This window comes from Scyliorhinus torazame, chromosome 4 (genome assembly GCF_047496885.1).
Source record: "Scyliorhinus torazame isolate Kashiwa2021f chromosome 4, sScyTor2.1, whole genome shotgun sequence".
Taxonomy (NCBI): domain Eukaryota; kingdom Metazoa; phylum Chordata; class Chondrichthyes; order Carcharhiniformes; family Scyliorhinidae; genus Scyliorhinus; species Scyliorhinus torazame.
Window position 1 is genome coordinate 334,704,285 of NC_092710.1, and position 14,055 is coordinate 334,718,339.

Consider the following 14,055-nt stretch of genomic DNA (forward strand, 5'->3'; position numbering starts at 1 on the left):
CCCCGCCTTTGCCACCGCCCCCTCCCCCGCCTTTGCCACCGCCCCTCCCCCGCCTTTGCCACCGCCCCTCCCCCCGCCTTTGCCACCGCCCCTCCCCCGCCTTTGCCACCGCCCCTCCCCCGCCTTTGCCACCGCCCCTCCCCCGCCTTTGCCACCGCCCCTCCCCCGCCTTTGCCACCGCCCCTCCCCCGCCTTTGCCACCGCCCCTCCCCCGCCTTTGCCACCGCCCCCCCGCCTTTGCCACCGCCCCCCGCCTTTGCCACCGCCCCCCGCCTTTGCCACCGCCCCCCCGCCTTTGCCACCGCCCCCCCCGCCTTTGCCACCGCCCCCCGCCTTTGCCACCGCCCCCCGCCTTTGCCACCGCCCCCCCGCCTTTGCCACCGCCCCCCGCCTTTGCCACCGCCCCCCCGCCTTTGCCACCGCCCCCCCGCCTTTGCCACCGCCCCCCCGCCTTTGCCACCGCCCCCCCGCCTTTGCCACCGCCCCCCCGCCTTTGCCACCGCCCCCCCGCCTTTGCCACCGCCCCCCCGCCTTTGCCACCGCCCCCCCGCCTTTGCCACCGCCCCCCCGCCTTTGCCACCGCCCCCCCGCCTTTGCCACCGCCCCCCCGCCTTTGCCACCGCCCCCCCGCCTTTGCCACCGCCCCCCCGCCTTTGCCACCGCCCCCCCGCCTTTGCCACCGCCCCCCCGCCTTTGCCACCGCCCCCCCCGCCTTTGCCACCGCCCCCCCGCCTTTGCCACCGCCCCCCCGCCTTTGCCACCGCCCCCCCGCCTTTGCCACCGCCCCCCCGCCTTTGCCACCGCCCCCCCGCCTTTGCCACCGCCCCCCCGCCTTTGCCACCGCCCCCCCGCCTTTGCCACCGCCCCCCCGCCTTTGCCACCGCCCCCCCCGCCTTTGCCACCGCCCCCCCCGCCTTTGCCACCGCCCCCCCCGCCTTTGCCACCGCCCCTCCCCGCCTTTGCCACCGCCCCTCCCCCGCCTTTGCCACCGCCCCTCCCCCGCCTTTGCCACCGCCCCTCCCCCGCCTTTGCCACCGCCCCTCCCCCGCCTTTGCCACCGCCCCTCCCCCGCCTTTGCCACCGCCCCTCCCCCGCCTTTGCCACCGCCCCTCCCCCGCCTTTGCCACCGCCCCTCCCCCGCCTTTGCCACCGCCCCTCCCCCGCCTTTGCCACCGCCCCTCCCCCGCCTTTGCCACCGCCCCTCCCCCGCCTTTGCCACCGCCCCTCCCCCGCCTTTGCCACCGCCCCTCCCCCGCCTTTGCCACCGCCCCTCCCCCGCCTTTGCCACCGCCCCTCCCCCGCCTTTGCCACCGCCCCTCCCCCGCCTTTGCCACCGCCCCTCCCCCGCCTTTGCCACCGCCCCTCCCCCGCCTTTGCCACCGCCCCTCCCCCGCCTTTGCCACCGCCCCTCCCCCGCCTTTGCCACCGCCCCTCCCCCGCCTTTGCCACCGCCCCTCCCCCGCCTTTGCCACCGCCCCTCCCCCGCCTTTGCCACCGCCCCTCCCCCGCCTTTGCCACCGCCCCTCCCCCGCCTTTGCCACCGCCCCTCCCCCGCCTTTGCCACCGCCCCTCCCCCGCCTTTGCCACCGCCCCTCCCCCGCCTTTGCCACCGCCCCTCCCCCGCCTTTGCCACCGCCCCTCCCCCGCCTTTGCCACCGCCCCTCCCCCGCCTTTGCCACCGCCCCTCCCCCGCCTTTGCCACCGCCCCTCCCCCGCCTTTGCCACCGCCCCTCCCCGCCTTTGCCACCGCCCCTCCCCCGCCTTTGCCACCGCCCCTCCCCCGCCTTTGCCACCGCCCCTCCCCCGCCTTTGCCACCGCCCCTCCCCCGCCTTTGCCACCGCCCCTCCCCCGCCTTTGCCACCGCCCCTCCCCCGCCTTTGCCACCGCCCCTCCCCCGCCTTTGCCACCGCCCCTCCCCCGCCTTTGCCACCGCCCCTCCCCCGCCTTTGCCACCGCCCCTCCCCCGCCTTTGCCACCGCCCCTCCCCCGCCTTTGCCACCGCCCCTCCCCCGCCTTTGCCACCGCCCCTCCCCCGCCTTTGCCACCGCCCCTCCCCGCCTTTGCCACCGCCCCTCCCCCGCCTTTGCCACCGCCCCTCCCCCGCCTTTGCCACCGCCCCTCCCCCGCCTTTGCCACCGCCCCTCCCCCGCCTTTGCCACCGCCCCTCCCCCGCCTTTGCCACCGCCCCTCCCCCGCCTTTGCCACCGCCCCTCCCCCGCCTTTGCCACCGCCCCTCCCCCGCCTTTGCCACCGCCCCTCCCCCGCCTTTGCCACCGCCCCTCCCCCGCCTTTGCCACCGCCCCTCCCCCGCCTTTGCCACCGCCCCTCCCCGCCTTTGCCACCGCCCCTCCCCCGCCTTTGCCACCGCCCCTCCCCCGCCTTTGCCACCGCCCCTCCCCCGCCTTTGCCACCGCCCCTCCCCGCCTTTGCCACCGCCCCTCCCCGCCTTTGCCACCGCCCCTCCCCGCCTTTGCCACCGCCCCTCCCCCGCCGTTGCCACCGCCCCTCCCCCGCCGTTGCCACCGCCCCTCCCCCGCCGTTGCCACCGCCCCTCCCCCGCCGTTGCCACCGCCCCTCCCCCGCCGTTGCCACCGCCCCTCCCCCGCCGTTGCCACCGCCCCTCCCCCGCCGTTGCCACCGCCCCTCCCCCGCCGTTGCCACCGCCCCTCCCCCGCCGTTGCCACCGCCCCTCCCCCGCCGTTGCCACCGCCCCTCCCCCGCCGTTGCCACCGCCCCTCCCCCGCCGTTGCCACCGCCCCTCCCCCGCCGTTGCCACCGCCCCTCCCCCGCCGTTGCCACCGCCCCTCCCCCGCCGTTGCCACCGCCCCTCCCCCGCCGTTGCCACCGCCCCTCCCCCGCCGTTGCCACCGCCCCTCCCCCGCCGTTGCCACCGCCCCTCCCCCGCCGTTGCCACCGCCCCTCCCCCGCCGTTGCCACCGCCCCTCCCCCGCCGTTGCCACCGCCCCTCCCCCGCCGTTGCCACCGCCCCTCCCCCGCCGTTGCCACCGCCCCTCCCCCGCCGTTGCCACCGCCCCTCCCCCGCCGTTGCCACCGCCCCTCCCCCGCCGTTGCCACCGCCCCTCCCCCGCCTTTGCCACCGCCCCTCCCCCGCCTTTGCCACCGCCCCTCCCCCGCCTTTGCCACCGCCCCTCCCCCGCCTTTGCCACCGCCCCTCCCCCGCCTTTGCCACCGCCCCTCCCCCGCCTTTGCCCCCGCCCCTCCCCCGGCCTTTGCCCCCGCCCCTCCCCCGGCCTTTGCCCCCGCCCCTCCCCCGGCCTTTGCCCCCGCCCCTCCCCCGGCCTTTGCCCCCGCCCCTCCCCCGGCCTTTGCCCCCGCCCCTCCCCCGGCCTTTGCCCCCGCCCCTTCCCCCGCCCCTCCCCCGCCTTTGCCCCCTGCCCCGCCCCGGGGTTTGGCCCCCGCGATATTCCCAGATTTCCTTCCAGGTTTCCATCTCACTTCTGAGTTTCCAATTTCCACTGCCCTCTCTGCACTTTCTGATACCCCCCAAACGCTCTCTCACTGATTCCCAGGTTATGGATTATCACAACGATTGGTATCTTTTCCATCAATCCCTCTCCTCCATGTAAACCCTCTGATGTGCACAGTGACCCCTGCCTTCCCTGTCAGTGTGGAACAAATATTGTAAGCTGCTTTTCAGGATCAGCGCCTGTGCTTTGTATGGATTAGAATGCTGACAGTGCGAGGTTGACAATCCAGTATTCATTGAGACACATGTTGTGATGACCTTCAGTAACCTTGCCGGAATTGGCACAGCCCTCTCTTTCTGAAGGTTGGCTGTAATCGGTGTTGATTGTGGTGGCTCTCTGTCAGCTGTACTTTCACTTGTTATTGTCCCTCAGGTTTTTGGCAGCTGTCCTCCTAGTTTGTTTTTAATCTTCCGTTCGGCCTGCTGTGCCGTACCTTGGCAGGATTCAATTCAGTCGAGTACTTTCACTGAGTGGTACACTTCAGTGGGGTCTTTGACAGTGAGCTCCGAGGGCAGGACCCACAGCACAGGCTGGGGTCAGTACTTCGGTGTGAGGACAGGCCAAGAGGGGGGGGAGCCTGCTCTGAAGGACAGGCCAAGAGGGGGGGGAGCCTGCTCTGAAATTCCGTATGATGGCACAATGGTGAGGGCTACTTCACAGTGCCAGGGGCCTTAGGGGTCACTGTCTGTGCGGAGTCTGCACTTTCTCCCCGTGTCTGGGTGGGTTTCCTCCGGGTGCTATGATTTCGTCCCACAGTCCAAAGATGTGCAGCTTGGTGGATTGGCCATGCTAAATTTTCTATTAGTGTCCAAAGGTTGGGTGGGGTTATGGGGTTACAGGCATTGGGTGGGGGAGGGTTAGGGTGCTCTATGGAACAAATGTCCTCATTCTGCACTGTAGGGATTCTCTGATTCTACAATCGTGGCTCTTGCCTCATACCCTTGACATCCTTTAGATTCCTCCGTAAATGTACTAAATGTCCCAGCAGCCACCACACTCTGTGGTAGCCAATCCCACCTTTGTGAGAAGTAGTTTCTCTTGAACTCCATGCACGGTAGCACTGTGGTTATCACTGTTGTTTCACAGCTCCAGGGTCCCCCAGGTTCGATTCCCGGCTTGGGTTACTGTCTGTGCGGAGTCTGCACGTTCTCCCTGTGTCTGCGTGGGTTTCCTCCGGGTGCTCCGGTCTCCTCCCACAAGTCCCGAAAGACATGCTGTTAGGTGAATTGGACATTCTGAATTCTCCCTCAGTGTACCCGAACAGCTGCCGGACTGTGGCGACTAGGGGCTTTTCACAGTAACTTCATTGCAGTGTTAATGTAAGCCTACTTGTGACCGTAATAAAGATTATTATTATTAAAATTTGCTACCTCTTATCTCAGTCCTAAATGGCCTACTCCCTAACCGGAGCCTGTGAGGCCTTGGTCTGGACCCCCCAGCCAGACAGGGGAAAGAAGAATGTGACCACCCCATGAGTAAGCAGCCAGCTCATTCTGCGCAGCCATGACCAAACAGGGCCTGGCCATGGATTCAGGCACCTTTGGTGGGAGGGGTGAAACCGGAAGGAAAGATAAAAGGGTTGCTCGGGGGTTAAGGAGAGTTGGCAGAGGCATCAGGGGCCGTATCATCTCCTGATTCCAGGAAGGATATGCTTCCAAGCTCGCAGGGCTCCGAGTTGGTCAATCCCGGCGTGACTGACACCTCCTGGGTGTGTTTTTGAACTCTTACCGGCTTCATCTGAATAACTTGCTGAACACGAGCAGGAGGCTGAAGATAGAGAAAACACCATCAGTGTAAACAGTCAGGTGGAGCAGCTTGTGTGGGAGGGAGGAGCTGGGAGAAATTGCCCGGTCTATCTCCAAGGTCACTTTGCTGTAACCTCCTCGATCCGGTGCCAGGCGGATGCGTGGAAACCCGCCTCTAGAAAAAGCTGTTCTGACTTGCGCAGGCTGTTGGAATGTCAGCTGCTGCTCTGTTATCTGGACAGTAAGAAGTTTTACAACACCAGGTTAAAGTCTAACAGGTTTGTTTCGATGTCACTAGCTTTCGGAGCGCTGCTCCTTCCTCAGGTGAATGATACCTCTTCATTGATATCATTCACCTGAGGAAGGATCAGTGCTCTGAAAGCTAGTGACATCGAAACAAACCTGTTGGACTTTAACCTGGTGTTGTAAAACTTCTTACTGTGCTCACCCCAGTCCAACGCCGGCACCTCCACATCACTGCTATCTGGAGGAGGAGGCCCTCATTACCGCTCTCGCCATTTAAATCCTGCCCTCTTTTTTTAGAAACGCGAGAGGACAAATATTTCAGAATGGCTTTCGAGGGGGTAAATAAGTTGAGGACAAACATACATTTCCACAACGCCTTTCGTGACCTTGGGATGTCCCAGAGTACTTTGCAGCCACTGGAATCCTGTTTGAGACGCAGTCTCTGGGTGAAGGACAGATTACCTCCTTGATTTCTCGCCCTCTGCTGGTTTCTTCAGACCAAGTGTTTGCCTGTACTTCAATCTCATTCACTTTTAAATGAATTTAAAGCCTTTTGTTCCCAAATGTGAATCTTGCGTTGGGGAGCGAGGGTTCAGTAAACATATTGGATTTCCTCGGTTTTGTCTGGTCTTTTCAGAAATTTCAGTTGCAATTGTTGGTTCCCTTGTTGTACTATGTTGGGAGACATTTAACTGCAGCTTTGTGTGACGGCAGAGACTGGATTTCCAACACCTGTCCCAGAAATGACTCTGCTTTTTCATTCGTAGTCTTTTTGAAAGAATCATAGAATTCCTGCAGTACAGAAGGAGGCCATTCGGCCCCTCTAGTCTGCACCAGCCCTCTGAAAGAGCACTCAACCTAGCCCCACTCCCCTGCCCTATCCCCATAACCCCAACCTAACACAGAATTTACAATGCAGAAGGAGGCAATTCGGCCCATCAAGTCTGCACCAGCCCTTGGAAAGAGCACGCTACCTAAGCCCACACCTCCACCCTATCCCCGTAACCCCACCTTACCTTTTTTGGACACTAAGGGCAATTTAGCATACACAATCCTCCTACATCTGCACATCTTTGGACTGTGGGAGGAAACCCACGCAGTCACGGAGGAAAAAGTGCAAACTCGGCACAGACAGTCACCCGATGCCGGTCCCTGGCACTGTGAGGCAGCAGTGCTAACCACTGTGCCACCCCGGGTCCCTGATGCTGTGGGGCAGCAGTGCTAACCACTGTGCCACCCAGGTCCCTGACACTGTGAGGCAGCAGTGCTAACCACTGTGCTGCCCCGGGTCCCTGATGCTGTGAGGCAGCAGTGCTAACCACTGTGCCACCCCGGGTCCCTGATGCGGTGAGGCAGCAGTGCTGACCACTGCCACCCAGGTCTCTGGCACTGTGAGGCAGCAGTGCTAACCACTGTGCCACCCCGGGTCCCTGATGCGGTGAGGCAGCAGTGCTAACCACTGTGCCACGCCGGGTCCCTGATGCTGTTTGGCAGCAGTGCTAACCACTGTGCCACCCCGGGCTCCTGGTGCTGTGGCAGCAGTGCTAACCACTGTGCCACCACGGGTCCCTGATGCGGTGAGGCAGTAGTGCTGACCACTGCCACCCAGGTCTCTGGCACTGTGAGGCAGCAGTGTTAACCACTGTGCCACCCCGGGTCCCTGATGCTGTGAGGCAGTAGTGCTAACCACTGTGCTGCCCCGGGTCCCTGATGCTGTGAGGCAGCAGTGCTAACCACTGTGCCACTCAGGTCCCTGACACCGAGGCACCAGTGCTAACCACTGTGCTGCCCTGGGTCCCTGATGCTGTGAGGCAGCAGTGCTAACCACTGTGCTGCCCCGTGTCCCTGGCACTGAGGCAGCAGTGCTAACCACTGTGCAACCCCGGGTCCCTGTTGCTGTGAGGCAGCAGTGCTGACCACTGTGCCAGCCCAGGCTCCTGGTGCTGTGAGACAGCAGAGCTAACCACTGTGCCACCCAGGTCCCTGGCACTGAGGCAGCAGTGCTAACCACTGTGCTACCCCGTGTCCCTGGCACTGAGGCAGCAGTGCTAACCACTGTGCAACCCCGGGTCCCTGTTGCTGTGAGGCAGCAGTGCTGACCACTGTGCCACCCAGGTCCCTGGTGCTGTGAGGCAGCAGTGCTAACCACTGTGCCAGCCCAGGCTCCTGGTGCTGTGAGGCAGCAGAGCTAACCACTGTGCCACCCAGGTCCCTGACACTGAGGCAGCAGTGCTAACCACTGTGCTGATCTGGGTCCCTGATGCTGTGAGGCAGCAGTGCTAACCACTGTGCTACCCCGGGTCCCTGGTGCTGTGAAGCAGCAGTGCTAACCACTGTGCCACCCCAGGCTCCTGGTGCTGTGAGGCAGCAGTGCTAACCACTGTGCCACCCAGGTCCCTGACACTGAGGCAGCAGTGCTAACCACTGTGCTGCCCTGGGTCCCTGATGCTGTGAGGCAGCAGTGCTAACCACTGTGCCACCCCGGGTCCCTGATGCGGTGAGGCAGCAGTGCTAACCACTGTGCCACGCCGGGTCCCTGATGCTGTTTGGCAGCAGTGCTAACCACTGTGCTACCCCGGTCCCTGGCACTGAGGCTGCAGTGCTAACCACTGTGCTACCCTGGGTCCCTGGCACTGAGGCAGCAGTGCTAACCACTGTGCCACCCCGGGTCCCTGGCACTGTGAGGCAGTAGTGCTAACCACTGTCACCCCGGATCCCCGATGCTGTGAGGCAGTAGTGCTAACCACGGTGCCACCCCGGGTCCCTGGCGCTGAGGTAGCAGTGCTAACCACTGTGCCACCGAGGCATGGAAATGTACAGTGTAGAGGGAACTGTCGGTGGGGTGTTCTACTCACCCCCTTGTCCTTACCTTGCATTCAGAACTTATCTTCCTTTCGCAGATGTGTCGGTCTCCGGTTGAGATAAAGCACTCGGAGCTTTTCCACTCTCCGTGTAGAGCAGCATCTCTCAATGTCAGATTTTAATTGATGATTCCTCCTTTCCCAATCAGAGAAGATGGTTGTTCCTTGTCAAAATCCTTCACAGTTTAAGAAAAAAACCCTGTTAAATGTCCTTGCTCCCTGCTCTGTTGCAGTTGACTATTGATTTTTGTACAGCTTCGAAGGAGCTTAGATCATGTTTTTGTGAAAAAGCTAATTCGAGTTGCTTAAGAGTCCCCAATTTAAAGTTTGTTTGCCTCGGCCAGCAGAAAACTGGACCTAGAGCGAGGCACAAATCAGGAGTGTGATCATAGAATCCATACTGTGCAGAAGGAGGCCATTCGGCCCATCGAGTCTGCACTGGCCCTTGGAAAGAGCACCCTACTTAGGCCTATGCCTCCACCCTATCTCTGTAGCCCAGTAACCCCACCTAATCTTTTGGACACTAAAGGGCAATTTAGCATGGCCAAATCCAACTAACCTGCACACCTTTGGATTGTGGGAGGAAACCGGAGCACTCGGAGGAAACCGCGCAGACACTGGGAAGACGTGCAAACTCCACACAGACAGTCACCCGAGACGGGAATTGAACCCTGGAGCTGTGAGGCAGCAGTGCTAACCACTGTGCCACCATGCCGCCCAATGTGGAGAGTATGTGATGACATACTCTCCACTTGCCTGAATGAGTGCTGCTCCAACAGCTTAACACCATCCAGTACAAAGCAGCCCCTTACACAAACATTCAAACCCTTGTTATGAGTCGGGGTTTAGAGAACCCCAAAGTGTATCATGGAGTTCACCTGACCCACAACTTTTAACAGATAGTGGTATGGGGAGCACACGGCCCATTCTACAGGTGTGGTGCGAACAGAGCTTTACAGTACTTTTAAAGTAAAACAATGTTTATTCTATGCACTCAAGTTAACCTTTTTAAAACATACAGTAAACATCTTATCAACCATCAATTCAAATACAACCCCCAAAGAATACAACACTAAGTAATGCTTAACTTCCCAAACAACATCCAGAAGACAAAAGAAACCCCTTTTAACAGAAGCACATTAGGTTTACATTCACTACTGAGAACATTTATAATTCCGAATTCACCAAATGATCAAGAGATAGTCTTTTCATGGCAGAGAGATCAACCGTACACCTGCTCTGTCTGGCCTCCGCTCCAACACTGAAAACAAAACTAAAACACACCCTGCAGCAAACAGCGTAAAACAAAAGTAAAAAGCTGACAAACAGCCCAGCTCCACCCGCTTTCTGACATCACTGCAGTAGTAAGCACCCATTTCTTAAAGATACTCTCACTACAGATATTTATATACGCACCCATTTATAAACACCCATTTCTTAAAGGTACTCTCACATGACACCCTCCACCACCGACGCACAGTAGCAGCCGTGTGTACCATCTACAAGATGCACTGCAGAAACTCACCAAGGCTCCACAGACAGCACCATCCAAACCCACGACCACTACCATCTAGAAGGACAAGAGCAGATTCCTGGGAACCCCACCACCTGGAGGTTCCCCTCCAAGTCACTCACCACCCTGACTTGGAAATAAATCACCGTTCCTTCACTGTCACTGGTGTAACATCCTGGAACTCCCTCCCTAACAGCACAGTGGGTGTACCTATGGACTACAATTCAAGAAGGCAGCTCACCACCATCTTTTCGGGGGCAATTTGGGATGGGGAATAAATGCTGGCCTAGCCAGCTACACGCATTTCCCAAGAATGACTTTTTAATTAAAAAAACTAGAACCAGTCAGCTTCTGTTTAATGTCTAAAACCCCCATTCTAACCCCTCACCCCCTTCCAGCCCCTGCTCGATGTTAATGGGCTATCCTCCGTGTTACAACACATTTTAACGGTTGGCTATAACCAGTTCACCTGTGTCTGCTGCAGAGAGTAAGTTGCCCCTTGCAGATCTCACTATCCCATACCCAGATAAGGAAGCTGGATTCTCAGAGACAAAGTCCTGCTGAGAGCGATGTCAGGTTAAGATGAAGCTGAGAAAATATCCGATGTAAGAGCATCCAGCAATGTGGCGAGCCATTAGTCTGACTGGTGAAGACATGGGCCATTCATTGTCCTTGGTGTGAGTGAGTGCGGCCCAGTTAAAAGCAAACTGCTGGTTTGGTGAAATGCTGAATTGTCAGCATAACGTAACACGGAGGACATTAAAAATCCTGGTAACTTTTGCACCGGCCGCTCAAGATCTCACCCGACGAGGAATGTGTCTGCGCTCCCCCCCCCTCTCTATGCAAGGATGTTTTTTTGGAATTGTGTCTGTCCCCTCACTAGGGGGAGAGGGTGAATCAGACCCCCCACCCCCCCCACCCCACTCTGCCCTTGTGCTGTGCTCCTCCCCTGTCTCCTCTCGGTCTCTCCCCACCTATCTCTCCCACTCCTGAAACCTACATTTCCCTTGCACTGCAGTCTAGTGTCAGGTGGCAGATATTTTGTGTCCAACCCTGCGCCGTGGACCTTGTCCATTCTCCCTAGTGGATTGTCGACGTTCCAGCAGGCTGTTTGTGAGTGGGTGTTCAGCTACGTGCCCTTTGTTGCTGTCTTATTCTAATGGTGTGCTGATTCTATCCCCCAGCAGGTGGCAAAGCGATTCTGGATGGCAGTCCCTTCTTATCTGAAGCGAATGCTGAGAGAATTGTGAACACTCTGTGCAAGGTGCGAGGTGCTGCTCTCAAACTGGGTCAGATGCTGAGCATTCAAGGTGAGTGACGCTGTTTCGATTTCTTATCCAAAATGACTGTCCAATGTGCATTTGACTCCTACAGTGTGGAGGAGACGGCGCCTCCTCAAATATGTATACTTAATAGAAAGAAATACTGATATAGGGTTCGAAATAGAAGCAAACCTGCAGAAAACGCGGGAGAAACATGTTTACCCTGAGGTTGGATATAATATACAAGTGGCTCCCGCAGGGAGTGATTGTGGGAAAGCTGGATAACTGCATGAGGGAGAACGGAATAGATGTTGATGGGGTGGGATGAAGTGGGTTGAAGGCGATTAGTGGAGCATAAATGCTGGCACAGCCTAGAGGGGCCGAATAGATTTGATTTAAAGAGCTTCACAGGGCAAAAGCTCCGTTTGTGTTATTCAGTCTGTCCCTTCTGTGATGCAGCTTATTCCATCTCGGCAAATTACACCCCACGCAATCACTCTCTGTCTCCCCCCCCCCCCACCCCCCGGGTCAGGTCCTGGGTTGAAGTTCTGCTCCAGTTATTGGAGCACACAATCTAACAAATTTCACAGGCAGATCGGTCAAGAAAGTGAAAACCCATGAGATACAGGGTGATGCGGCAAACTGTATAGAAATTGCCGTAGTAACAGGAAACGGAGGGCAATGGTAGATGTCCTTGCTAACGGAAAGTTGCTTCAAGTGGTGCTCAGTGTTATATATTAATGATTTGGACATGAAACTGGGGGGTACCATTGGGAAATTTGCAGATGACACCAAGATTGGCCGAGTGGTGGACATTGTGAGGATAGCTATAATCTCCAAAATGATGCCGATGGGTAGGTGGAGGGGGCGATAAAGTTACAGATGGAATTTAACACAGAGAAGTGTGAGGTCATGCATTTAGGGAGGTCAAACCGTTTTAGGGAGTACACAATAAATGGGAATATACTAAGAGGAGTAGATGAAGTGAGAGATCTTGGTGTACAGGTACACAGGTCCCTAAAGGCAACAGTTCAAGTAGACAAGGTTGTACAGAAGGCATATGGAGTGTTCTCCTTCATTGGCAGAGGTATAGAATATAAAAATAAGGATATAATGTTGGAATTGTATAAAACGGGAATACTGTGCTGGTCATCACATGACAGGAAGGATGTTATTGTTCTGGAGAGAGTGCAGAGGAGGTTTACAAGAATGTTGCCAGGGATAGAAAAGTGTAGCTCCGAGGAGATATTGGATAGGTTGGGGTTATTTTCCTTGGAGCAAAGTCTGAGGGGTGACTTAATTGTGTACAAAATTAAGAGGGGAAAAAAGGGGAAGAGATAGTATGGACAAGATAAAATAGTTTCCCTTGGTGGAGAATTCTAGAACCAGGTGACATAGATTCAAAATCAGTGGCGGAAGGTGTAGAGGGGTGTTGCTAACTTTCCGGTTGGTTCAATTGCTCTGTTTTATTACCTTTGCTCTAGAGTCGCCAGGTATCTTTATGATACTGCCACGAGGTTTAAGTCCGAGTAATGATCAATAACTCAATACACCGATTAGTAAGATTCAAATCAAAGCACATTTATTATACACAGTAATCGCTACTCATGCACAAATTCTACGTCTAAGCTACTTCTACAACTAACAGGCCTATACTTAACTTCGGACTGACCCACCAGGTCAGGGGAACAAATGGCCTTTTGTTCAGGTTCTGAGTCTGTGATTCGAAGTTGGTACGGATTGGTAGCTAGGAGCGCCTATCTCGTAGCGAGCGTTGAATTAAGACTTACTTCTTTCGGTGGTCACTGCACCGGTCACGGTCAAGGTTGGTTCGCGTTGCTGGGTGGCCCGGGCAGGATGAAGAGAGCGAGTTGAACTTGGGGCTCAACTCATATAGTCCCCAGGGGCTTCCCGCTTTTCGGGGCGGACCCTGTACCTGGTTCTAGATGATTGGACTTTGTTCCAATCGCTTGGTTCGATTTCTCCAATACTGGAGCGGTTCCCTGATCGATGGGCGGTCTTGAGGTGTTCGTTAACCGCCTTTGTGTTGGCTCCTGCTGGCGCCGGGGAGTCTGGCTTTGTTTTGTGTGTCCCAAATGTTGTTATTGTTCCCAGGGATTGCTTATTAGTATGTAGGTGGCTGCTACATTATTATGCTGATGGTCGCTGGTTTCGATGCTGTCTGGGCTTTTGCAGAGTTAAATACACAGCAAACCAGCACCTGCTGGTTTCTGCCTGTGTTGGCTGAATTTCCCTTCAGCCTTTGCCGTTCGCCATTTTAAATCGGGACTTGGCCAACTCAGGTGGCTACACTCACTCCTTGTGATCCTAACGTGAAGCGTGAAGGATCACATAACTGCGTTGCTTTCCATTCCCTGACACGGCGAGCACTCTTCGATGGCCTCTACACTGACCATAACTATGCAAAAACATTTTTAACTAACACTTCTGAGGGGCGCTATGTCAAACAGCGACATGCATTACAAAACAAGAAAATGGGAACCTCTAACTATCCTTAATATACTACACTCACTCAAATATTTCATCTCACTATCTTCCTAAACCATACAAACAAAATCATAGCAGTTTTATACACATTTTCCTGGCTTGGCAGTCAAGCTCAGGATTGTACAATTGCTCATGAACATTTCTTTATTTACAACAAAACGCAAATGAATGCTCTTTATTACAGATCGCGGGGGTCGGGGGTCTGGTTATATCCGAAAATAGGGGATCTTATCCTATATACCAGGGTGCGAGCGCGGTAGGCTCTCCTTCGCCATGTTCTCAGACGAATAGTCTGCACGATGCAGCAGAGTATCGCCAATACCAAGAGGGATTCTATCACGCAGGACAGGGAATACCGGGTTATAAACCTGTCACACCAAGATGGTGCGGTGTCGCTGGTGACTGGGCTCTGGGTACTGTGGGGAGGTGAA

The 14,055-nt window shown here is 57.3% G+C and overlaps 1 protein-coding gene across 2 annotated transcripts in view; it reads left to right on the forward strand.

Annotated features, from left to right (window-relative positions):
- coq8aa (coenzyme Q8A, genome duplicate a) overlaps nucleotides 1-14,055 on the forward strand; it is a 143,327-nt gene that overhangs the window by 80,625 nt on the left and 48,647 nt on the right. The window contains exon 6 of one of the 2 annotated variants that reach the window (XM_072500226.1): nucleotides 11,039-11,164. In XM_072500226.1, coding sequence (XP_072356327.1) covers nucleotides 11,039-11,164 — 126 coding nt within the window. The remainder of the gene's footprint in view (nucleotides 1-11,038; nucleotides 11,165-14,055) is intronic. The other variant, XM_072500227.1, reaches the window with a different exon arrangement.